General features: G+C 34.8%; 1 protein-coding gene across 1 annotated transcript in view; it reads left to right on the top strand.

The window, feature by feature from the left end:
* Positions 1 to 25,608, top strand: part of PAPOLG (poly(A) polymerase gamma) — a 30,296-nt gene extending 4,688 nt beyond the window's left edge. Inside the window, exons 3-22 of the mRNA XM_021699054.2 lie at positions 267 to 333; positions 3,991 to 4,072; positions 4,306 to 4,415; positions 5,868 to 5,921; positions 7,695 to 7,806; positions 9,980 to 10,069; positions 12,467 to 12,605; positions 13,433 to 13,505; positions 14,275 to 14,395; positions 14,707 to 14,791; positions 15,184 to 15,237; positions 17,450 to 17,569; positions 17,947 to 18,056; positions 19,956 to 20,077; positions 20,319 to 20,494; positions 20,858 to 20,946; positions 21,024 to 21,238; positions 21,766 to 21,831; positions 22,015 to 22,071; positions 23,718 to 25,608. Of these exons, the coding sequence (XP_021554729.1) occupies positions 267 to 333; positions 3,991 to 4,072; positions 4,306 to 4,415; positions 5,868 to 5,921; positions 7,695 to 7,806; positions 9,980 to 10,069; positions 12,467 to 12,605; positions 13,433 to 13,505; positions 14,275 to 14,395; positions 14,707 to 14,791; positions 15,184 to 15,237; positions 17,450 to 17,569; positions 17,947 to 18,056; positions 19,956 to 20,077; positions 20,319 to 20,494; positions 20,858 to 20,946; positions 21,024 to 21,238; positions 21,766 to 21,831; positions 22,015 to 22,071; positions 23,718 to 23,816 (2,041 nt within the window). The 3' untranslated portion in view covers positions 23,817 to 25,608. The remainder of the gene's footprint in view (positions 1 to 266; positions 334 to 3,990; positions 4,073 to 4,305; positions 4,416 to 5,867; positions 5,922 to 7,694; positions 7,807 to 9,979; positions 10,070 to 12,466; positions 12,606 to 13,432; positions 13,506 to 14,274; positions 14,396 to 14,706; positions 14,792 to 15,183; positions 15,238 to 17,449; positions 17,570 to 17,946; positions 18,057 to 19,955; positions 20,078 to 20,318; positions 20,495 to 20,857; positions 20,947 to 21,023; positions 21,239 to 21,765; positions 21,832 to 22,014; positions 22,072 to 23,717) is intronic.
* Positions 25,609 to 26,527: the final 919 nt, after the last annotated feature.

The following is a 26,527-nucleotide window of genomic DNA, read 5'->3' as shown; positions in this document are numbered from 1 at the left end:
TTTTTATTAGGCTTTTTGAACTTTGAGAATAGCTCAAAGACCAAAATACTATCATCACATTTATCATTTCTTTGGAACTCTTAGGGACCTAAGAATGTCAAAGAGATGTGCCATGTATCAGTAGATGTGACAGCATTAGCCCATGTATAATGTGCTTTTACTCTAACACCAACATAAAGGTTCTGCCTATATGTTTAACTACTTTTTTAAATACTGTTTTTGGGTTTTCTTAGTTTTAACCTAAAGCATGTTATTTTTTATTATAGGCTTGTTGTTCTTGGTAAATTGAACAATTTAGTAAAAGAATGGATTTCTGATGTCAGTGAGAGTAAGGTAAGGCTCTAAACTACATTGAATTCACTTTCATTATGTCCTCTTCATTAGTCCTAGTAATAAGATGCAGGAGTTGAGAATAATCTGAAATAGCCTTTTTGGTATACTTGGTAATGAATTGGTCTAGACAGTTGAGTCTCTAAATAATGATAACGAGATAAATAAATGAGAATTTACCCCAGTGTCTAGCTACAATTCTACATTAGATTTCCTGCTTGAATTACATGTAGTTTACCAAAATTTAAATATCAAGGGATTTTACTTTAAAAGCCAGATTTCAGACATCTTGTGAAATACCAGATCTGGCAACATTGGGCCTACCTTTGTTTAAGGCAGGAAGAGGTTTGAATGGATTTGGGCTCCTGCCCTCCATTGCCTTGTGGCCCCACCAATGGCTGCTCTCTGTCTGACACAGCACCTGTCATTTATCAATCAGTTTCTGTGTTTCTTATGTATACCTTACATTTGCATACTTGCCTAACCCCTGAGACATAGGAGTTTGCAAATCTAATTTATAATTATGCAACTTTTTTCCCCTCCAGTAGCTTAACTATTTTTCTTCTAAAATAAGTACATTTTTCTTGCTTTCTTAGAGTATTTTGAATGTAATTGAATTTTCATATGTCTGAGAATCATCACTGAATATTATTTTATTGGCTGTACTAAATTGAAGTAGGGTGTGTGCAAGTGGGTGATACTATTTGCCCCTTCACTGAGTGGCCCAAACTGTTGTATTTTAAGTTTCTGTTTGGTTTTTATAATTTTTATAGTTTTCCCATCTTTCCCTTAACAATTAGCTGAAAGTTAATATATTAAAGCAGTCAGTGTCTCTCTGTAAACTTTCTGATCCTTAATCTGCCTGGATTTAGAAATTAGATAAGCACCTGTTAGAATTCTTTCTATTGTAAATTTTAGTATTTCTTTCTGTACCTATGGTACATGTTTAAAATTGTTTTGTGGTTTTTTTTTTTTTTTTTTTTTTAACCATGGACTCAGAATAAGGTCATGGGACTCTGCTAAGTCTGCAGTCATTGGGTTTAAATAAATGGTCTTTATGTTGTTTACTTTTGCTGCCAAACAGCTATCTGACTCATTTCTGAACTCTCAGGGTTATCAGTAGTTGAGATTTTCAGATTAGTTGAATTCTGAGCAGGTTAAATGCTAGTCATGAGTAACAAAAAAAAATTCATGTTTGTTTTTCTGCTACTAGGTGATCAGCTCCATAAGAAAAAGACCTGTCTTGGTCACCTACATAATCTCAGGACAGAGCTCAGGCATTAAATAAATGTTAAAGGAATCTGTTATCCCTCTCTGATCAGCCCATAATTATTATGGGTGTGCAAACCAAATACTCAACTTGCTAGAATTATTTTAAAATCATAGTTACAAGCTTTATGACTTACTGTGTGGTGTTCATGTCAAATATTGTGGTTGTGCCAAGTTCTTTGCTTCCATCCCTATTCTAGAATGCATTTGAGATAAATCAAGTATTATTATTCACAAAAGAGGCTATATTAATTTGTTGAGAGGTGTACCTAATTTTCTTCACAGTTTCTTCGCAGTTAACAGAAAAATCCAGTAGTATTCTGTTTCAAGCTCAAAAGTTTTTTTGTTTTTTGTTTTTATTAAATTGCTTTTTCTCCCATTTTACTCACATTAATACTTTAATCTGCAAAAAGCAATCACTGGTTTACATTTAATTTCTAGGCATAAAAATTAAAGACTTTGCCATAATTTGGATTTCTTTTTTTAAGCAAAGTGAATAAAATAGCTCATTATAAAAATTTTTTAATTGGTTTTGACATCTTCCACCGCATGGATAAAGCAATTTTTTTTTCATTTTCTGTATCAGCTATTCCTTTTATTTATGCATATTTTAGTTCGGAAAATATAAGAATTTGAGTTAGATCAAAGATCATTTGACTGTTCCACATACAGTTGGGATATTTAAGCTATAAACCATCTAGAACTCAAACATCATTTTAGTTAAATACTGTGGTTTGTGATGAAAATATTTTACTCTGGTGTATCACTTTCTCATAAATCATGCAAGAATCTAGCTTTTCAAAGTAGGAAAGTCAACTAAAATAGAAAGTAGGAAGGTAAACCAAAAGATCCTATCTTCTCTATTCTTTTGATTCATATTAATAAATTTACAGACTTCTTTCTAGCTCTAAAATCATGTGGTAATCTTAAACATTAATATCCATTAAACAGAGTAAGTAACAAACAGAATATCCTGTTGTATAGATAATTTCATTCAAGTTAATCAAGGGATATTCTTTGAAACTTGCACTGGGCATTATTAAAAAAATAAGAGAAATAGACACAGTTCTCATTTTTAAGGAATTTAAATATAGTTGAAGAGATGGGACATGTATTCAGGGGAAGAAGGTCAATAATAAATGTAGTATAAAAGAGGTTAAAGATAATAGTGGAGGAGCACAGAGGGGAAAGAGCTTGTTATGCAATGGGGGATCATCAGAGAAGGCTTCATGAAAAAGGTGGAACTTTTGAACTTTGAAAAAAACAGGTGGTATTGACATACCCAGAGAGGATGGGCAAGCATTTGAGATAGGGAGAATGGCAAGTGCGATGGAAAGGAGACTGGATTATGTAACATGTTGGTAGTTGGAACTTCAAAAGGGAAGATGTGGAGACAAGGCAAGAAAGATCCATAAGAGCATTATTGTGGAGATTCTCAGGATCCAAGGATCCTTACCTTAGTAGTCAGAGAAGAATAATGCATTAGCAAGTTTTGAGCAGAAGAGTTATATAATAGAGTAAAAACATCAAGTGAATTTTGTACAAAATGGAATTGGAGAAAATAAAGACTAAGGTCAAGAAGGTAGCTTAAGATTCTATTAAAGCCTAGATTTAAGGGCGTAGTAGTTGAATAGAAAGGAGGTAACATGTGAGAGATATAAGCTAAGAATTGGTAAGCCAAGAAGAGTATGACTACAGGTATAGGTATTAAGGAAAATGAAGAACAGAGAGAAATCAGAAGGGATACCTGGTTTATCATAGGAAGAATATTTTGTTTTAAGCATGAATATTGAAGTGGATCAAAATGTCTGAGTGAAAATACCTGATGGGAAGTTGGAATTGGCTCCAGAGAGAGGTAAAGAGTAGCCTTATAATTCTGGTACAGTCTAAAAAATTTCATTAAAGATGTTAGATTACCTCTCATAAGGAGGTCATGTCAGGATGACCACTTTCTTGCAGAAAGGTTGCAGAAATTCAAGAAATTAAGCGTATTTGTCACAGAAATAATGGAGAAGTGTAATGAGTTAAGTGTATGATACTATAGAGAACTGAAAGTGCATTAGTTTGGTAGTTATGAGTTCCTTGGTGACTTCAGAATGATGGAGCCAAAGACACGCAATTGGAAGGGGATGAGTAGGGTCAAGTGATAAAAAATGTTTTTCTTAAGAGAGATGTATGCATGTATAGTAGGCTTGAATTTGTTTTGTCTTCCCTCTGGGAATACTCTCATTACTTCAAGCTGCAGCCCAAAGAGCTCTGAAGTATTTCAGAAATCTCAATTTCCCAAAGTTGACAAATACAGTATATATTGGTAGTATTTAGGCAATTTTTATGCTAAATAATTTCAACAATTGAATGTCATTTGTTTAATTTAATTTAATTTAATTTTAGAATCTCCCACCTTCTGTTGTGGCTACTGTTGGTGGTAAAATTTTCACGTTTGGCTCCTATAGGCTTGGAGTACACACGAAAGGTAACTGCTTTTCTGTGTTCTGATAAGAACTTTCAATAACAAGCTCTTATTTGTTATTCATAATTAGAAGTACAGAAGAAAAAACATTATCTCACTACTCAGAGCTAATCATTGTTAACATTTTCCTGTATTCATCTTACATATTTTCTTCTGTACATAATGTTTTTATATGTTTTAACAAAAATGTAATACATACTTAATATAGTCTTAATTAGAAATACTTTGATTTGCAGGAGCTGACATTGATGCACTTTGTGTAGCTCCAAGACATGTGGAGAGATCTGATTTTTTTCAGTCTTTTTTTGAAAAATTAAAACATCAAGATGGCATTAGAAACTTAAGAGTAAGTATCCTCTGGTATTTAATATTTTGAACTCATTAATAAAAGTTTGGGCGGGCGCCTGGGTGGCTCAGTTGGTTAAGCGACTGCCTTCGGCTCAGGTCATGATCCTGGAGTCCCTGGATCGAGGCCCGCATCGGGCTCCCTGCTCGGCGGGGAGTCTGCTTCTCCCTCTGACCCTCTTCCCTCTCATGCTCTCTCTCAAATAAATAAATAAAATCTTTAAAAAATAAATAAATAAAAAATAAAAAAATAAAAGTTTGGGCTTATGATTGTTGAAATATTTCTTAAAAAGTTGCTGTATCGTATTAAAATAACAGATGGTTAAGAACATGGGCTTTATTTATAGTTAATACAGATCTGGGTTTGAATCTAGAATCTACCACATATTAGCTCTTAGATTTTAAGTTACCTATTTTCTTTGAGCCTAGTTTCCTCAAAGCTGTAAGATGGAGATGTAGTGATAACTTTTTATAAGGTTTTTCTGAGGATCAGTGAGATAATTGACATAAACATTGACTATAATATTTGATGAGTGGTTGATGCATATCAAATGATAGCTGTTAATATGTGTAAGATTCAGTTAGTCATTCTCTTTGGGCATATCTAGCCACTCATTCAGCAAATGAAATTTCAGCACCAGTGATATGTCAGATACTGTTCTTAGTTCCACAGATACAATAGTGAACAAGACATAGTTTCTGGGAGGGAGGGATTAGGAGAACTAAACAAACATAGCTTTAATGCAATCTGAAGTGCTAGGGTAAGGTGAAGTTGAAAGGATCTGCATTATTTGGGCATCTGGGAATGGAGAAGGAGGTTAAGAATTTGTTAGGTTGGGGGATTAAGAAAAGCTCAGAAAGATGACATTTCTACTAAATCCAAATTACATTAATTGTATTTTTTTAATGGATTAATCATGAGCTCTGATTATATTTTAATTTCCAATACTAGCACTCTTTGTAAATAATCAGTTTTCAATTTAGTCTCAACAAATAGTAAGTACCCAGGTGATAGCAGTTCTGCCTGCCAGTTTCTGATGAATATTTTTAGGAGGGTAATAAATTAGATAACCACTGTCATGACATTTTCTGTATCTTAAATAACACAATCACAGAGTAGAAGCACTTACTTATTTGGAATGTGAGACCAAGAACATTTTCACTTTTTAGCAAAGGTATTCATATTATTGGCAGTTAGGAAGGATAGAGAAAGGATTATACCTTTAAGGGATTATTTAGGGACGCCTGGGTGGCTCAGTCAGTTAAGAGTCTGCCTTCGGGGTCCTGGGATCGAGTACCACATCCGGGCTCCTTGCTCAGCGGGAGGTCTGCTTCTCCCTCTGCCTGCTCTGCCTGCCGCTCCCCCTGCTTGTGTTCTCTCTCTGACAATAAATAAAATCTTTTAAAAAATAAAGGATTATTTATATGTTCTAATTCTTGTCCTCTTTTGTAGGCTGTAGAAGATGCCTTTGTACCTGTTATAAAATTTGAATTTGATGGAATTGAAGTAAGTGTTTAATATTTTTTCTGACTTTGCAACTGAATTAATACATAAGGCTTTTTTCAGTTTTGGTTTTTTTTTTTTTTTTTAATCAGACTGACAAAGACACATATTTTAAAGAATCAAATAGTTTTTAAATAGTTCCTCACCTTTCTTTCTCCTGTATCTATTGACTTCTCACTGTGGAAAATGAACCAGCTTCCATCCTTACCCCATGATTTTTATATACACCCTTCTTATTCCTATAATCTAAAATAATAATGTTATAATTTTGATTGGAGCAATATTCAGTGTTTATATTATTATGATCTTATAAATAATGTTCAAAACTGAGCACAGAGTATACTAAATTATCATTCTTTGTGGCATTTTGTTTCTTGGGAGTTAATAATTGTTTTGCATTTTGTTTGTTTGGTTTTTATACTTAACACTAATTCAAAATCAGTCTTTGCTAGCTGTCTGAATCTCCTCTAAATAGATTTAGATTTCTTGGGTGTTCTGTCATTATCATCTTGAAAAAAATACATGAGTCTTCTCACATGTAGGATTCCACACCGATTGTTCTCCATGAAGGATAACCAGCTGGCCTCCTGGATCTTTCTTTACTATCATCCTGGGATTTTTCTTCTTTTTTGACTTACTGTCATTTTAGTGGCACTCATCCACTAGCTTCCTGAGAAAGAGCACATATTTTTGAGATCCTGCATGTTTAAAAATGTCTTTATTTGGTTCTCAAACCAAAATAATGGTTTGGCTGAGTATAGAGTTCTAGGTGGGAAATGTATCTCAGAATTTTGGGCTTTGCTTCATTTTCTTCTACCTTTCATGCTGTGTTGAAAATGTGATGCCATTTTGATTTCTCGTCCTTCGTGATCTGTTTTGTCTCTTTAGACACTTAATATGATCTTTTATTCCTGGGCTTCATAGTTGTAAAATTCATGGTAATGTACTTTGGTATGTGTCTTTCAACCAAATATGCTAGGCACTCAGTAGTCCTCTTCCACTTTGGAAATTCCTGTCCTTCCATTCTTGGAAATTGTATTGAATTCTATTGGATTTCCTGCCTTTGTTTTCTCTCTTTTTTCTGTATATTGGACCACCACATACTTATATTTTTCTTCTGCTTGTGGGGGTTTTCTCATCTTCCAAGCTTCCTATTGTTTTCCATTTCTGCTGTCATATTTTTAATTTCTAAGAATAACTTTGTTATTTTTCTAAGTGTTCCTTTCTATTTATGTATGTATTTATTTACAGCCTCCTATCCTTCTTTCCTGGATACAATATTTTTTATCTCTGCTTTCTTAAATCTGCTAAGTCTGTTACCACTTATCCATCTGCTTCCATAGTTTTTGCTGTTGTCTCCTTTTAGTCCCTTCGTCCTAGTGGAATATGCCTTTAAAAACAAAACTAAATAAAAAACAGAATGAATTGTTACTGATATTTTAGTGGGGTTTCAAGAGGGAGTGAATGTAAATGTGTGTTGGATCTGCCATCTTTATCTAGAAATTCATTCATAAGATTTTGATGTCCTTTTTAATGCTTGGCATATATGCTAAAATTAAAATGCTTTCCCTTAATTTGCAAATTTAATTACCCTCACAAAACTTTGCAGTGATTTTCCCATGTGAGATTGCCTACATAAGCTTTTTTAAGTTTTGGTAGAACTTCCCAAACTAATAATTAGAACTTTATACTATTGAGGTTGGGGTGGGGGGTGCGGAGAATGGACTAGAAGGAGAAAAAGTAATATTTTTCTCTTTTTTTTGCATCTTTCCAAAGATTGATCTAGTCTTTGCAAGACTGGCAATTCAAACCATATCAGATAATTTAGATCTAAGAGACGACTCTCGACTGAGAAGCCTTGATATAAGGTGTATTCGCAGCCTAAATGGTAAGCTTCTAAAAAAAAATCTCAGATATCTGCTTGAAAACAATTAGACAAAGAGATCTTTTTTGCAGAACTATTAATGGACTTTTTAAGGTCTTGGATTAACTCAGTTAAAAATGATGTGATTTTCTTTATATAGATAATCTGACCACATTTAGGCATTTTAAAAGACATGCATTTATTTGAAACGTTGTTTATGTTTGTAGTAATGGTGCGCAGACTTAATGGTCTCAGGACCCCTTTGCGCTCTAAAAATTTATTGAGGACCCCAAAGATCTTCTATTTATGTGGAATCTATCAATAGATTTTAGATTTTATGTGGAGTATCTGTCAATATATACCATATTAGAAATAAAAACAGGAAATTTTAAAGTATTTATTTCAAAATAAGAAACCCATTCTAAGTGAATATAAATAGTTTTTATGTGAGAATGGCATTTTTTTTTGCATTTTTGCAAATCTCTTTGACTTAATGGAAGATAGCTAGATTCTCCTATCTGTTTTTTCAGTTAATTTCTTGTAATGTTTTGATTGAAGCACAGGAAGAATCTGATCTCTTAAAGATACATAATTGGAAAAGGGAGGAGAATTTTAATAGCTTTTTCAGAAAACTGTGGATATTCTTTGATAATACAGCAAAACTTGACCAGTGACAATATCTTTTTTCTTTTCAACAGCTTTATTGAGGTATAATTACGTGTCATAAAATTTGTTCTTTTTAGGTGTACAATTCTGTAGTCTTTACCATATTCAGAGTTGTGCACCACAATCCAATTTTAGAACATTTTCATCATCTTCAAAAGATCCCTCTTACACATTTACAGTCATTCTCCTTTCCAACCCCCAGTCCTAGGCAGCCACTATTCTACTTTGTGTCTATAGATTTGCCTTTTCTGGACATTTCATATAAGTGAGATCATGCAATATGTGGTATTTTGTGTCTGGCTTCTTTCACTTAGCATAGTGTTTGTGAGGTTTGTCCATGTTTGTAGTATATATCAGAAGTTTGTTCCTTTTTATTGGTGAGTAAAAGTGTTTTTTTTAAAGGTTAATTTGAATATTGGATCTAAAACCACATCAATTAACTTTTTATATTCTTACATTAAAATCTATTGGTCTGTCTTATTCTTTGAATGGATCTTTTACCCATACATGATTTTGTACTAGCAAGCCTTAGTCATTTGGAAATTACTGGTTCAGAAAGTTATTTGGATCTTCAAAATGTTAACATACATTTCATTATAAAATACCCAGGAAAATCACATTCATTAATATCACCACCAATCTCATCAGAAAAGTCTTTACATATTGGAAAGCTGTCAGGCTCACAGTAGCAGATACTAGTTGTCCAAAATTCTAATTTTTACCGAAAGCTCAAATTTTATTATTGGTAACAAGTTTTGTCATTTGTTTTCCTTAAAATGAGGGACTCACTTTGTTCATTTTTTAGGATTCTTCTAAGTAAAACTGGTGTTCCTTGAAAAAAACAGGTAGTTCAGCTTTCTTTAAACTTGCTCAAACATTGGATGGGCCCCTCTCCTCTTTTCTAACTTCAGATGTGTGGTGGTGAAGGTAATTGTTTAATAGTACAATTTGTTGTTAAAGCTTTGGTACTAGCAGTTTTTACCCCCACTGCTTTTGCACCGTTAATGCAAATGTTAACACAGTAAAGAGGCAAAGTTTTATTGTTATTATAAAAATAGGTTTGACAAACTTAAAAAAAAAAAAAAGGGTTAACCTAGCATTCCCAAGGGTCCAAGACTGCACTTTGAGAACAAAACACTGGCTTGTAGCATCTTTTATCATTGCATTTTTATTACACTTTCAGAGTACACAGTAAATAACAGTATTTGTGAAATAAGGTGTATGTTAAAGCAATAACAGTTTTATAAGTTGGGGACATTTGATTAACAGTAAAGATAAATGGTGAAGAAAGCTAAAGATATTCAGATCCATCTCTTATTTTAATATTGAATTACATTACCCGTGCACTTTTTAATTCTTTAAAAGCAAAGTAATTTCTCATCTATGTGCTAAATTTCAAATACATAGAGAAAATGGCCCACATTTTATTATCTTTGATAGTTTCAGCATTTGAGAGTCTGGAAATTAGAAGGGTGTCTGAATTAACTAGATTTTGTTGCATAATGAAAAATGAATGCTTTATCTTTTTCAGGATGTAGAGTTACTGATGAAATTTTGCATTTAGTGCCAAATAAAGAAACTTTTAGACTCACCCTAAGAGCAGTCAAATTATGGGCAAAACGTAAGTATCCCACATCTTTTAAGCTTGCATTATAAAATTACAATTTTCAGTTGCTAATGATAGAAGCACATATGGAAACTCCTGAGCCTATTAATTCTGTTGGGGATTGAGGTCCCGTAGATTTTGGAGAATCCTGTTTCTTTTTCAGGTACAGTGGTTATGATGCTCTAATGTGTGACTCTACCTCCTTGTTCCTTGGTTTAAAACTAAAACCTCCTGACTTCCCATCTCAAGTTTTAGCCAAGCCGTCAGAATGAGTTAGAACTGGAAGAGTGAAACCCTCACTGTTCTTCACATTCTCTGTGGGCAGGACCATCTCATTCATCTTTGTCTCCCCATTACCAGCAGCATGTAGCTTGTAGTAGGTATTCGGTAAATTTATTAAATGAAGGACCTACAGTGATAGTTTCAACTTCTTTTTATTTTTACGTTATGACACTTTTTTAATAAAGGCTGGAACTAATTTATATATATACGTAGCATATGGTTCATAAAAGACCCAATCCTGAGCTGGCACAGCTCATTTTCTATTATTTGTAACTACACTTAAGTAGTACTATACTTCCGGCACCAGGTTTTACATAGTCTAAAACCGTACTTTCCAATAAAACTTTTTGTGATGATGGAAATACTTTATATCTGTGCTATCCAAAAAGTAACCATGTGGCTATTGAGCACTTGAAATGTGCAACCAAGGAACTGAATTTTAAAATTAAATTACAATTTTAAATTAAACAGAATCTCAGAGAAGTAAAAGCATATGTCCACACAAAAATTTGTACACAGGGTGCCTGGGTGGCTCAGAAAGTTAAGCATCAGACTCTTGATTTGGCTCAGGTCATGATCTCTGGGTCCTGGAATCAAGCCCTGCTTTGGGCTCCACACTCAGGGGAAGTCTGCTTCTCTCCCCCTGCCCCACCCCCACTCTCAAATAAATACATCTTTAAAAAAAAAATTGTGCACAGATATTCATAGCATTCTAGTCATAATAGTCAAAAAGTAGAGACAACCTTATGTTCATAAACTGATGATACATCCATAATATGGAATATTACTTGGCAATAAAAAGGACTGAAGTAAATTCTGTTTATATGAGATGTCCAAAATAGGCAAATCTATAAAAGATAGAAAGAAGAATAATGCTTGCCTAGGTCTGGGAGGATTGGGAACAAGTAGGAGGGGAGTGACTGTTAAAAGTTTCTCTTTGGGGGCGCCTGGGTGGCTCAGTTGGTTAAGCGACTGCCTTCGGCTCAGGTCATGATCCTAGAGTCCCGGGATCGAGTCCCGCATCGGGCTCCCTGCTCAGCGGGGAGTCTGCTTCTCCCTCTGACCCTCCCCCCTCTTGTGCTCTCTCTCAAATAAATAAATAAAATCTTTAAAAAAAAAAAAAAAAAAAGTTTCTCTTTGGGGTGATGAAAGTGTTCCAGAATTGATTATGGTGGTGGTTACACAACTCTGTGAATATACTAAAAGCCATTAATTTTTAACCTTTTACATGGATGAATCCTATGCTATATGAATGGTATCTCCATAAAGCTGTTACCAAAAAAAAAAAAGCTATATGTGACTTGTGGCTACCATATTGGAAGTACGCATCCAAAAAGACATTAGACAAGTAGGGTTTGTCCTTGGGTTCAGTTACCTTGTATAGTCAGGATAAAGTAATTTGCAAGAAAGGGATATCACAATTTTTCTTTCCTTACGGATTGAATTAAATACTATGTCTTGTCAATTCTTAGATGCACATTTTACACATTTAACATATCTGAAATTGACATTTTGTATCTTTTTTTCTTGCTTAGTGGGACATAAAGTAATGCTATATTATGTAATTGAGGATCTAATAGGTTTGATGAAATATGGTAATACTTTTTTATAGATTGCTGTAAGAAACAATTTAAGAGAAATGAATAATATCAATGGTGTATTTTACTTTATGAAGAGGTATCCAAATTCTGCAAAATACTGAAGTTAGTCCAGCTTTACACTTGATTTTAAAATGCCCATGAATATGATTACTAATGAAATGTTTATTCTTCCTACTTGTAGACCCTCCAGATATCTTTCCTCCTTCCTTTCATTTCTTTCTCAACCATAGCTATTGAAAAGGGGGAAATTCCAGTGTTATATCAATAGAGCCCAGTTGGGCAGTCAGAACTGAGGCAGGGAACTGACGTGTCTGTTTTGGTGAAGTAGGGGGATAAGATGCAGTTCATGGTTTACTAATAAAACTGTGGACCTAGCATGAAGGTCTGCTTATTGATTGTATAATGTTATTTCCAGAGGGGAAAAGCTAACTAAGCAATAGTCTTAGGAACTAAGTTATCCTATTCCTTATAGTTGAATGTCATGGATAGTAGATCCTAACAATAATTAACAGATATATTAATTTTCTAGGACGTGGTATTTATTCCAACATGCTGGGATTCCTTGGTGGTGTCTCGTGGGCAATGCTAGTTGCAAGAACTTGCCAATTATATCCAAATGCAGCAGCTTCTACTTTAGTTCATAAGTTCTTTTTAGTTTTTTCCAAGTGGTAAGTATTCATATGCATACTTTAACTATTTCCTAACTTCTGCCTTTATGTAAGTTTGTTTGGCAATTTAAGAGATACACATAGACTTTCTCTGTTGTATTAACATTCCTTTTAAGTTAAAAGTTTAAAGACATCAAATTTGAGACAATGATGAGACACCAGATGGCGCTTTCTTCTGGGGTTGGGAGGGGTTTGTAAATGTAGGCTTTTAGCTTGAGAGTGGTCGCAATAGATTTGGCTCTGATTACTAGCTACATATAGATTAATGTCTCATGTAAAATGGAGGTGATAATCATAGCTACTACGTGGATTTATTAGTATTTTCAGTAAAGTTAGCTCTTGCTGCTATTAAATTATCAGAGTTAAATCCATGAAAGCAAATAGAAGGGGAAAACTCAAATTTTTTTCTAAGATTTATCTATCTATTTTAGAGAGTGGGGGCTGGGCAGAGGGAGAGAGAGAAAATCTTAAGCAGGCTCCATGCCCAGCGCAGAGCCTGACGCCAGGCTCAGTCCCATGACCCTGAGATCATGACCTGAGCTGACATTTAACTGGCTGAGGCACCAAGGTGCCCCTGGAAAATTCAGATTTAAATTAGCTACAGCTTAATGGGCTAAACAGTATTTTCCCTTTCAGAAGACACATTTTAAAATAAGCAGCTTTTTCTTTTGTATACTTCCTTCTCTTGCCCATTTGTTTTTTTCAATACCAAATACCCATCCACAATGTTTGCTCTATGAAAATTTAAAGAGAGTCTGATGATTTTACATTTCATATAGTTTCCGAAGTGAGGTCCTATGTGAATTAATTTGCCTTATTCATGTTAGGGAGTGGCCAAATCCTGTGCTGCTGAAGCAACCAGAAGAAAGCAATTTGAATTTGCCTGTTTGGGATCCTCGGGTATGTGACTTATTATTGAAATTAAACCTTTTAGGAAAAGGACAATTCTCTAAACTGTAATTTAAAAATAATTCTTATTCCTGCTCATCTTCCTTTGTATAGCTATAGTTCTTTCCTTCTACCTGCTGTGTTTTTTGGTGCAGATGATTTGTATCTCAAATTCTGATCCAAATGTTATGTCATTAAAAATCACCCATATAAGAGTAGGTGAATGGGTGTATCAACCAAAATGTCATAATCCATTGTTAAAAACTGTCTTATAAGTAATTAGTTACTACTAATAAAGTGCTGAAGTATATAAAAGATTTACTTTGCAGTGCAATTTAGAGCAGACTCGTGGTTCTAAGCTAGCATAACTCTCACCCTGCATTTTAATTTGCTTTTAGAGTGAGTGCTTATTCCTCTGAGTTACCTATGGGAGGTTACCCATTGAGCAGATGCAGAAAGAGGATTAAGAACCATTGGATTAATAATGCTTTTTGCAGCTATGATACTGTATTTTCTTGGTTCTAAAAGACCATTGTTTATAAGATGCACCATCAGTTTAACAGCTTTTCAGAGGAAAAAGAAACTTCTACAGAGTTGCCTTTGAATATCAGACATATCTGACTTCAGAAATAAGTGTAGCTGGGGAGAGAAAATGTACTTCTTAGAATTGAGGAAATGTAGTATTAAATTTATATTTCATATTCTTCAGACTTTTGGGGAAATGAAGTGAGGACAACTGAAATAGGAGAATAGATCAATTATTCTGCTTCTAATTTCACAGGTAAATCCATCAGATAGGTATCATCTCATGCCCATAATCACCCCTGCCTACCCACAGCAGAATTCTACGTATAATGTGTCCACCTCAACTCGAACAGTAATGGTAGAAGAATTTAAACAAGGTAAACCTGTTGGTCCTTTCCCACGAATTTTTTATTTACAACAGTTTAAAGTGCAGTTATGCCTGTTATTTCTAAAAATTCTTTCAAATATGTATGTATTCTTTCAGTAATTGGTTTTCCAAAATATAATATTAAGTCCAAAATGGAGCCAGCCCAATCTGTTTGAAATTGATTTTTGTGTTCTGAGAAATAAATTTACTTTTTTTTTTTTACTCAAGAGGTAGGGTTAGAGGTTTGGGGGTAGAGTGATATAGGAGCTTTAACAAAATAGCCAGTTTTCAAAATCAGTCTCTCTCTTGTTTTTAATTTAGGTCTTGCAGTCACAGATGAAATCCTTCAAGGGAAATCAGACTGGTCCAAACTACTTGAGCCACCAAATTTTTTTCAAAAGTATAGGTATTTGAAATTTTGCATTTTCTGTGTGTGTGTTTAAAGAAGAATGTTAAACTTACAAAGTTAATATATTATGGGTGACTGCTGTCACTTATATTTCAAGTGAGGTAGAGAATAGCTTAGCAGAAATCCTAAATGATGAGTTTGTGTATTCTAGTAGTATCTAACCCAGTATTAGTGGTTTTGTTTTTAGTGAATTGTTTTTAATTGTAGGGTCTAGAATTAATTTTGTGAAAAATCAGAGCATGTTCTAATTTTCATAAGCTGTGTGCCTGCATTGGTTCTTTTGTTCAGTAGGAGAAAGAAAGAAAAAGTAATGTTGGAAAAGTAGACCCTAACAGTGTTTCTGGCTTTTTCCCCCCCCCTCCCTGATTGTTGCTAAAAATTCTTCATAGACATTATATAGTATTGACTGCCAGTGCATCAACAGAAGAAAACCATCTAGAGTGGTAAGAATGATATTCAAGTTGCATACTTACTCTGTGGTGATAAGATTTTTATGATGCTTTGCCACTTATAAAACATTTTGGTGACTGTTGTACATGACATCAGTGTTTGGTGTACATGACATCATGTGTTTCGTGACTGTTGTACATGACATCAGTGTTTGGTGACTGTTGTACAGTGCATCAGTGTTTAAGAAGTGCTGTCAAATTAATGGTTCAGATTTAGAAGTAACATAAAATAAGGGTATATGTATATTCTTTGCCTTTTGCCACTTCTCAGATTTACGCAAAATTGTGAGGCATTTTGAATGATTCTGATACCTAGCCTCTTACAGGATTTTCCATCCTTGCCATCATGTTTCCCCATCAAAACTAGAAGGAAAAGACATTTTTTATATTCTTTTAATTTAGGAGGTTAGTGGCATAAAAGCTTCTGTCAGCAGATAAGAGAGGCCTTTTTGGTCAAGGAGCAGTGCATTCTTTATAGTAAATCCAAATTCATTCCCTCTGCCTCCAGTGTACTGATGTCCCTAACTCTATCAGGCAGGAGCTATTAGGCCACCAGAAATGGTTGTGCTTTCCTCAGGTCTGACCTCTGGAAAGGGAAAACACGATACTGTCTTATTTTCACTTCCAAAGTTTAGTGCTTATTATTTTATTGATAATTAAAGAGACACTGAAAAAAATCCTGTCACTAAAACAAAATATTTCGTTTGTAGGGGCACCTGGGTGGCTTAGTTGGTTAAGCATCTGACTCTTGGTTTTGGCTCAGGTCATGATCTCAGAGTCCTGGGATCAAGCCCCTCATTGGGTGGGCTCCACGCTCAGTGTGGAGTCTGCTTATTCCCTCTCCCTCTGCTTCTCCCCCACTCACACATGGGCGCTCTCACTCTCTCGCTCTCAATAAATAAATAAAGTCTTTTAAAAAAAAAAGAATATTTCATTTGTCTAGATTGGAAATTGTGAAACTGTGGTCTGGGCCAAATCTAGTTTGCCACGTGTTTTTTGTTTTTTTTTTTAAAGATTTTATTTATTTATTTTGACAGAGACACAGCGAGAGAGGGAACACAAGCAGGGGGAGTGGGAGAGGGAGAAGCAGGCTTCCCGCGGAGCAGGGAGCCTGATGTGGGCTCGATCCCAGGACCCTGGGATCATGACCTAAGCCGAAGGCAGACGCTTAACGACTGAGCCACCCAGGCGCCCTGCCACGTGTTTTTAAAAATAAAGTTTTATTGAGGGGGTACCTGGCTGGCTCAGTCCAACAAGCATGTGACTCTTGATCTTGGGGTTGTGAGTTTGAGCCCCACGTTAGGTATAGAGATTACTAAAAAAATTAACTTTAAAAAATTTTTAAGTGAAAGTTTTCTTGAAATACAGTCATGCTCACTCATTTATATATTGTCTGGCCTCTTTCCAGCTATATGGCAGAGTTGAATAGTTGCAACAGAAACTGGCCCACAAAGCCTAAAATATTTACTGTCTGGCCCTTGATAGAAAAAGTTTGCCAACTTCTCATTTAGATAACACTGAGCAGTAACTCGGTGTTCCATATATGTGCTGTTGAAGCACATACAATTATAATGTGTAAGCGTTTTCAAGTGTTTGAATAATGTAAAAATGTCCTTGTAGTTATTCTAATTAATGAAATATTGTAAGTTAATATAATAGCTGACAGTAGTTACATTTCTTAGATAGAAAACAGAGTTTCAGAAACCTGATGAAACTTTCATGTTTTAGTAGTATCTGATCTGAATTTACTGAAACTTTTTTAAATGCAATATCTAGTACCAATTTTATGAAAATATGAGCATGTTTATTATGAATTAGGTGCTAGATATTAGTGCTTTTTTTCCCCCACGTTATTTAAACATATCTTAGCCTTAGCGTATAGACATAAGATTTGAAAATGAAAGAACCACATTAACCAACAGATTTTGTTCATGCTCAAATCATGACTATTTTACGGTCTTAACAGGCAGGATAGTTTAGATCAGGAATTCACTAAATAGAGCAGTTCTTTTAAATGAGGGGAAGGGGGAAACACAGAAATTGACTAACTTGTCATTTACTTAAATGGTATTTCAAAGTCACTAATATATTTGACTAAATATTTTAAATGAACATGTAAGGCATCATAGCTAATACGCTTTTTGGGTTACTTAGATGTAGTTTCCAAATATAATATGGAAAAATTTTGTTCACTGTTCTGTTTCAGGGTTGGATTAGTAGAATCTAAAATTCGTGTGCTTGTTGGAAACTTGGAACGAAATGAATTTATTACTCTTGCCCATGTAAATCCCCAGTCATTCCCAGGAAATAAGGAACATCATAAAGAGTAAGTTAATTATTGTTTAATATTATATTTCTTAAATAATGTTATTTGACAGTATGCATTGTTTAAGATTATTTGAGCATGAGTGGTCATGCATTAAAACTAGTACATACTGTGTTGGTAGCCCACAGAGCCCAGCAGAAACTCCATCACAAAATTTGGAGCATCTTTAGATTTTTAGTAGGTTGTTTACAAAGCCATTTAATCCTCTTTGTAACAACACATGATAACTGATCAGTGCTCTTGTTGTCAGTTTTAAGAATTTAGCCAAACCATTGCAATTTGTATTTATGCTTCCATAGAGGCCAAGTTTGAATTACCAAATAACATCTAAAATTGTAAAAAAAAATTAATGGAAATTTAAAATTTTTATTTTATAGCAACAATTACGTATCAATGTGGTTCCTTGGAATAATTTTTCGGAGAGTAGAAAATGCAGAAAGTGTTAACATAGACTTGACCTATGATATACAGTCGTTTACTGATACAGGTAAGACTTCGTCATCATGGAGCCGTGGTTCTCAACCTCAGCTGTAACATGGTATCATCTGCCATGGATCTGGCTGGCTCTGTTTTTCAGTTGGTTAAATGAATATGGTACATTCATATTATGAAAACCTATGCTGCTATTTAAAAAAGTAAAGGCATGGTGAAACCATCTCTAAGACATTAAGTGGGGGGAAAGTTGCAGAACAGTATGTATAGTGCACTACCATTTCTATAAATAAGTAAAAAATATATATATATGTGCATGTTTGCTTATAAATACATTCTTTAGAAGGCTATATAGTTTTAGAAAAAGAAGCAGGCAGAACTGGGTGCTTTTAGGTCAAGGAACCAGGTGTGTCTAGGGGATGGGGCGAGGAGACTTCACTCAGTGCCCTTGTACTGTTTGAGCTTTGTACCAAATGATGGTATTATCTGTTTTAAAATAGACAAAGAAACTTATACAGGTGATTTTTATTTTCATCGTGCACAGATAGGAGCACAATCATAAAGATGACTTGACTCTTAATTTTTTAACATATACTAACGGTACAGCTTGATTATATTTCAGAATCAATGAAAGAGTGTCTTTCACATCTAGCTCCCTAATGACACCTCTCTGGAATATCTTAATGTATCTGTTATAAATTTGGAGTTGTCTTAATCTGGAATAGTGTATATTCATACTATTAATATTTTTGGCTTGGCTCATCTGAGTTTTCTCAATTCTTCTAAACTAGCTTTCACATTTATCATGAAAATGCAGATTCCTGTACATCACGTCAGCACCAGTGAATCCCCCACTCTGGGAGAGGAGCCAGAGAATCTGCAAGTTGAACAAGTACTCCTGGTGATGCTTCTATAAGCAATCTGGAATGAAAACATAAATTTTTCCATTCTAATTTGGGCTCATTTTTCCAAAAGCAGGAGGTTGGGAAGCTCTATTACAGATTTATAGAATATTCTTCTCTAGATAAAGATACTGAGACCCCCAAGAGATTAGATAATTTACCACATGTCACAGTACTTACTGTGCAAAAGAAGCCTCTTATCTGTGTCTTCAGTAAGCTTATAATCTGATTTGGTATTCACAGTTGAACATACATTAAATAATTTGTGTGTTAATAAAACTGACTTTCTTACAAGATGTGAAAAGCACTAGAAGGGACTCTAGGGCTGTGTGTATTTTAATCTCAGCAAGTTGTTCAGGGCTGTTGTGCATCATTTCCCCACCTGTACAGTAAGGATGTATTTCTAGGTAGTTCCTAACGGTCTGACATTCTATGATTAGCGTAGTAAAAGAAGCTTCATGGAGAAGAGCGTGAATTGTATCTTGGATATTTAGTATAAGGATTAGCTTAGACTTGGGTAAGTAATTAGGAGAAAGATTGCCTTTTGGGAAAATAACAGAAAACAGGATTTGGAAAAAACTTTTTTCATGCATTTATTTTGTTAATGAGATTGAATTATTGGAAAATCTTAGAAGTTGGACATGAGAAAACTAGTTGGTACTTTTTTTTTTTTTTTTTAAGATTTTTTTTCTCTGGAGAGAGAGAGAGCTTGCATGCATATGCACACTAGCAGGGAGGGGGCAGGGAGAGAGAATCTTAAGCAGGCTCCACACCTGACAACGAGCTTGATCTCATGACCCTGAGATCATGACCCAAGCTGAAACCAAGAGTCGGATGCTTAACCAACTGAGCCATCCATCCAGGCACCCCTAAATGGTACTTAAATAGGATTGTGACAGGGTGAAAATGTTTGAGAAATAGTTGTTCTATAAGCAGGGTTGGTATGTGTGTGAGATTATGGGGAGATACCAAATGTATGCATTTTAGAGAAAGAAAACAGACCTCTCAGTTCAGGAAGAAGTTGCCCATTTAACATATTAACATTGTTACAGTGTACAGACAGGCAAATAATATAAACATGCTAAAGGAAGGAATGAAAATTGAAGCAACTCATGTTAAAAAAAAGCAACTTCATCACTACCTTCCAGCAGAGATTCTTCAAAAGAAGAAAAAGGTGAGTTTAATCTTAACTCTCCAGTGTATAGTTCCACTCAGACGCAGGATGCTGGGACCAGATTTGCACTTTTCACAGCTCCCAAACCTATTGAATAAAAAGGAAAGAAAGATACAATTCAATCTAGAACTAAAATCTCCCCTTCATTAATCACGAAATACATTTTATGTACTTCAGAATTAAAACCAGTAATTATTTTCATTTGCTTTTTGAAATCCTAACTGCTTTCCCCCTCTTTCAGCAAAGTCTTTCTGATGTTAGTCGAAGTTCAAGTGGACCACAGTCCAAAAGATCATCTCTAGATAGCAATTGTTTGGATAGCTCCAGGGACACTGATAATGGAACACCTTTTAATTCCCCAGTGTCTGCAAACAAACCTTCCAAGCCGGACATTCCTCCTTCAGGAGAAATAGAAAGGTCTGTTTTTCAGAATTTTCTTTTCATTCTTCAGTTTGGGGATGATGTAAACTTTTCTGTATCTTAGCTTAATTGTTAATATATTTTATTTTACCAGTTGCTAGTCATTTGAAATACTTGACAATTTGTTCTAATCCTGTGGGACATGGGATAGGCTTATGAAGATGTAGAACTAGATCAGTACACAGAAATGCACAGGCTTTCTCTTTTCTCCGTTTTTACTCAGTCCTCTGCTTTTCTTCCCATTTTCTCTTCCTTCAGTGAAATGTTAAAGTAGGAGTACTTGAAAGAAATAATCCTGAATGTTGAGTGTTTTTAAATAAGTAACACAGATTACTCATGATAATTCAAAACTTTTAATAGGAATAATGCTGAGCCTGCTGCTGTCATTGTGGAAAAGCCACTGAGTGTCCCACCAGCACAAGGACTATCTATCCCAGTCATTGGTGCAAGTAGGTATCTGCACTTTTGTTAGTAATGATTTTACTACGTATACATTTAATTACTAGAATTTTTCTTTCCTTTTCAGAAGTTGATTCTGCAGTAAAAGCTGTATCACCCCCAGCTGTGTGCACCATTCCTACTGTAGTAGGACGAAATGTCATTCCTAGAATCCCAACACCCCACAACCCTGCCCAGGGACAACCACATCTTAATGGAATGTCAGCTAAGAATGTTACACACAAGAGATCCCATTCGCCATCCGTAGATGGGTCTTCTAAGAGGTTGAAAGACATAGAAAAGGTAAAGCTACATAGTGGTAATTCTGTAGTTTTTTGTTTTTTTTTTTTTTTTAAGTTAAACTAGCACTAAAGAAATACACAATTCTCCATAGCTATCTTAGTGCTCCTTTAGGATTTGACTAATAAGAAAATTTGCCCAAACCCTGAAGGAATAATACTGATTGTTCGTCCTAATTCAAATCAGTAATAGATCTGAAAACTTAAATGATTGGTCTAAGTTTCCCCTTGACTTACAGAAGTCATTATTGGTAACTAATCATATTTATTATGTTACAATGTTGATGTCTTCTGCCTCCAGTAGGTGGTGGTAAGACTACTTCGTTATCATCTGAATTGATTTAACCATAAAAGATCACTCCAGTTGTAGAAGTTAATGGTGGCAGCTGAATTTAGTCTAAATTCATTTCCCTCACCAACCCATGTTTGCAATAGTTTTGATGAAAGCCTTATCACTAGTTTCTAAGCTTGTATAGATTGTATGGTTTTTATAGGTAATAATAGCAATTCATTTTAATGTTTATATTCTAGTTTATTCGACTCGAATCAACGTTTAAGGAATCACGTGCTCCTGAAGACAGAAAAAGAAAAGCAATGGTAAATATATTAATAGTGTGCCTCAAAATATTGCTTTCAAAGAGCCATGTATCAGGAAAAGTACTATATTTGAAAGTGAATCAGATTAGATAGGTCTGTGAAGTTTGGGTTGTGTTTTATTTTGTGTAGAAATAAGCATACAAAGGAAGGAAAGTTTTCATTTGTCTATAATTCTGTTTTTAGGATGCCATTGGAGGAGAATGTATGCCTATTCCAACTATTGATACATCACGCAAAAAGGTAACAAAGTCTTATTCATAGGTGATTTACAGGTACAAAAAGCTTAAGATCCTTGCACTGAGTGAAAGAACAGGATGGTAAGATTTTGTTCCTGTCCTCAAAGACCAGCAGTTGGGAGTTGGGGTAGAAATAGCAGTGTCTGGTCATTAAATATATGTACCTCAGAAGGGAGGAAAAGAGGAAGTAGTTTAAGACTTCACTACTTATTCAGATAATGTTCAGCCTTTGTTTATTTTTAAAGAAGTTTAGTGCTCAGCACAGTAATTTCTTACCAACACTTGATAGTCTATTTTTGTTGTACACCACTGCTTACTATCAAAACTTAGGCTTGGTACTTATTAATATTTTGGAAGAGCCAAATGTAAGTACCCTTAAAACATGAGCTAAAGAGCCCCTAAACCTCAATTTAAAAATTTATTTTTCAAAGAATTACCACTGAAACTAATAATATGGTATTATTAAGCATGGTAAGTTAATAAGCAGGTGCCCAAAAATCAGCCTTGTGTATATATATCAGAGACAGCCCTTCTCTGAGAGTTTACATGGCTTGTTTTCATGCCCTGTTAAAAAATAAAGTACTTGTCACAATCAGTTGTCACCCTGCCAGGTTCCTTCCAATGTACTGGCCATTTTAAAAACAAATAGAAAGTATCATACTTTCTTTTAGTTGTAGAAGTCATAAAATTCCTTTTAACATAAAGAGTGGTTTACAAAAAATATGGGTGTATAACTATAGATGATAATGGAAGAAAAAAGTTTGATATGGATATTAAGTATGAAAGCATGAAATGACATGCCTGGGTCTGGCTTTAAAATATTTCAAGTATAAAGGGCAAGGATATAAACCTAACAAATGGAGCAAAATTTTAATAATGTCTTGGTTGTGGCACTGAAGTCTTCATTGTCCTATTCTCCACTTCTATGTATGTCTGAAATTTTTCATGTGTTTTGAATGGCCATGGGTAGGATACAGGTTTAGCTAAGGTAACACAGGAGGGGAATTAACTCCGCACACTGCTTCCATCACACAGCTGTCTGTAGTTTAGAGCTCAGCATTTGCCTTCATTATATAGTCCTCTTTAGTATCCTCAGAAACCCTCATCTAGACACCCCTGAATTTCACCATCACTGAAAAAACCTCGTCTGGGTACAAAGTCAGTTTTCCTGAAAAAAGTATCTCACAAGTGGGGTTTACAGTGTTCATTTCCATGAATGTATTACAGAAACTAAATGAATATCCAGTTTTCCTCTGTAACACACCCATTTTTCACCTTAGCACCCCAAGAGTTTCCTGCTTAGTGACCCTGCTCTTCCTACTTCTTTTTACCATTGCCTGACTTTGAGGAGGACTATGTTGTTTTGCATTTCTCATTCCAGAAGTGGCGAGTAATTTAACAAAGTCCTTTTTCCTATACATACACTTCCCCCACTTGGACCCTTTCCCTGTACCTCTGCTTTTCACCTCCAACTGTATAAAAAAGTCCCCAAAAGAAGGAAATGTCTGTGAACATTGGAAGAAAATATCTAACACACGTGTTTAAGAGCTTAAGGGATTTGGAGGAAAACTCAGTTTGTGACCAATTTCTAGTTGGGACTTGATAATATATATTTGCTTTTCCTTCTTTGTTTCTACTCCTTTCTAATAGAGACTACCCAGTAAAGAACTACCAGATTCATCATCTCCAGTTCCAGCAAATAACATCCGAGTCATCAAAAATTCCATTCGACTGACCCTTAATCGGTAAAAGCAGTGCCTCCTTACTTAAGTGAATATGCAATCATTTAGTGGCGTAGATGCAGCCACTCTTTAAAATAGAAGTGGCTGTCGTACGTAAAGTAAGGTGAAAGTTTCAGTCATCGGACTAACGACCTTGAAGTGGTTTTTGAACTCTCACACTTTGACCTGCAGATGCCGTAGCATTCTCTCATTGATTGCTACATACACTTCTGTGAGGATCACCTGCTATCAAATTGTCATCTACAGTATTATGGCTTTGCGTTGGAGGTTTTACTGCCTTAACTTTCGATGCTTGTTTCTCTGTTGTGGGAACCAGTTCTTGGCTCTTTGGACACGGATAAAACAAGTCCTGAACTACTTTTTTTTTTAAGTCTTATGTTATAATCATTGTATAGAACTGAAAAAGTTGAAAACACACAAAAAAATTGTCTTGTAATTTTTCAAATGTTAACACATTTACTTTAGCATTGAAGCCACTTTGTGAAACCTGAGATAAATGAATGTGAGGTATCTTTTCTGCTTTCCTCATTTGTGTAGATGTACTTATTGTCTATTCTGTTGATTTAAATTATTTTTTTCCAGAATGGCACATGGAATATTTAAATTTTTATTTTTTTGTGCCTTTCTGTCCAAATGTTGCATAGTTACCAGGGAGGATTAGTCCAGTGATTACATAAGAGTTGGGCACCATAAATTCTCTATATTTTGCCTCCCATGGAGGCCTTTGAAATGTGCATCTTTATTAAGAATCAAAATATAACCAAGATACTGAAAGTCAGTATATGAATGGTGAAATTGTTACATATCCTAGCTCATGCCATTCTTGTTAGTTGACTGGTATTTTTTACTGAGGAGCAATTCATTCCAGCACCAACAATAAGATACCTTGAAGTATGGCAAACTTGTATTTTTGAGGTGTAAAATTAACTTAGCATGGTAGTTCTTGGCCATTACTTACCCCACAACTTCAAACAGTTTCTTCATGGACTAGGCATGCAGAAATAAGCAGTGGATTTTATGGAAACCTAAAGGCATTTTTGAATGACATTGTTACCAACCATTAATTGGCTCAGGACCTTTGTAACTTTTATTTAACTATGAGTTGTCTTTTTTTACACTGCTTTTTTCAATGCATTTCTTAATATTTTTTAAGTTTCATGAACGCATGCTCAGTTTATTAAAATCCATAACCATGTAATTCTTCTTGTAATATGTTGATTCAGTGTTTTGTAAATGAAGTCGTATGTATTTTCAGAGTATTTTTGTATGTACTGTAAGATACCATCTTTTCAAAGAGAAAACTTTAAAACCTTTACTGTCTCTCTTTAGTCTAATTTTTTAAATGTGGATTATGCTTGAATTATTCTTAAAATGAAAATGTATAGATTGGACAGCCAGGAATGCTAGTATTTATTACCTTCTTCAGCTTTTCACTCGGCAGTTTAGTAGGTTCTGGTAGGAAAAACACAAAAGGGTACATTTGAATAGTGCAGGGAAAATACTTGGTTGTATATGTTATAGGACTCGTGGGACTCATTTAGCCTAAGGAGTAATAGTCCATACTCTCTTGCAAGCCCCTTACCACTGAGTTGAAATGCTTGGAATTGTGATTGTCAGAGAGCAGTATCCTTCACCCACGCCTGTTCCCTGATCCCTAGGTTTCTGAAATGGAAATTCTAGCATTTAACTCGTACAAAGGAAAACTTAGAAGAGCAAGGAAAAAGTAATGATTGTTCAATTATTCACTTTTTACATAGCAAAAGACAAGAATGAAATCTATAAACCAAGTTGTAGCTCGGTTGGAAAGCTCTTTTAGCTCTTCCTTTATTCAGCTATTCCAAGACTTGTTCTATAAATACTCTTCGAGCAAATGATTTTGAAAGGACTAAATAACTGTCACCTGACTTCAGACTTTGAAAAATTCTTTAGATTTGAGTAAATTTTATATATGTGATATGTTTGCATTTCTGTGTTTAATAACCTATTTTCCCCTTCGATTATCAGTCTTCAGGGTCTCTCTAAGAATTGTTTACCCTCCTTTTTAAACAGATTCTTTGGAGTGACTAGTGGAATTTTTAATAAAAGAAAGCTACAGGCTTAACCCTGTACCCCAGTATAGTCATTTTCTCTTGTTTTAAAGGTCCTTTCAGCATGGGGTTGAGACATAGCCAAATGGTTCAGTGTTAGACACCTCGAGGATCTCATTCTTCAACCTGTTTGGTTAATGGGGAGTTGATGAGATGCTTTTGAGATGGTGGGTTTGATCAGAAATGAAGTGTTTCCTATCCTAAACAGTAGGTAGAACTTTCAGTACATTTTGTGACTGTAGGAGGAGAGCTCCATTGTATTGGTTCCAAGTAAGTAAAAGGGGAAGTTATGGTCTGGGATTGTATGTTATATTCAGAGGCACTAGATAAATAGAAATGTGACTTCGAGTTTGAAACTATACTAGAAATATATTTTATAAAGTCAAATAACCTCCAATATGTAGACATATGTTCATTTTCATAAGGGTATTAAATTTTAATCTCAGTGTTCAGGACTGGCTCTGAAGAATAGTGTATATCAAAGGAAGATAATTGCTAGCTTAAATCTGAGGGGCTTAACTCATTTGAGGGGGTGCATGGCTTAAAACCTTGTAAAAATTAGGGCAGCAGAATGAATTTTAAGACTATTGGTGCTTACAATGGGTGTCTTAAGGCAACAATCTTGACTACA

This window comes from Neomonachus schauinslandi, chromosome 10 (assembly GCF_002201575.2).
Source record: "Neomonachus schauinslandi chromosome 10, ASM220157v2, whole genome shotgun sequence".
NCBI lineage: Eukaryota > Metazoa > Chordata > Mammalia > Carnivora > Phocidae > Neomonachus > Neomonachus schauinslandi.
The sequence above is the reverse complement of the archived record's forward strand: the minus strand, read 5'-3'. Positions and strand labels throughout refer to the sequence as shown.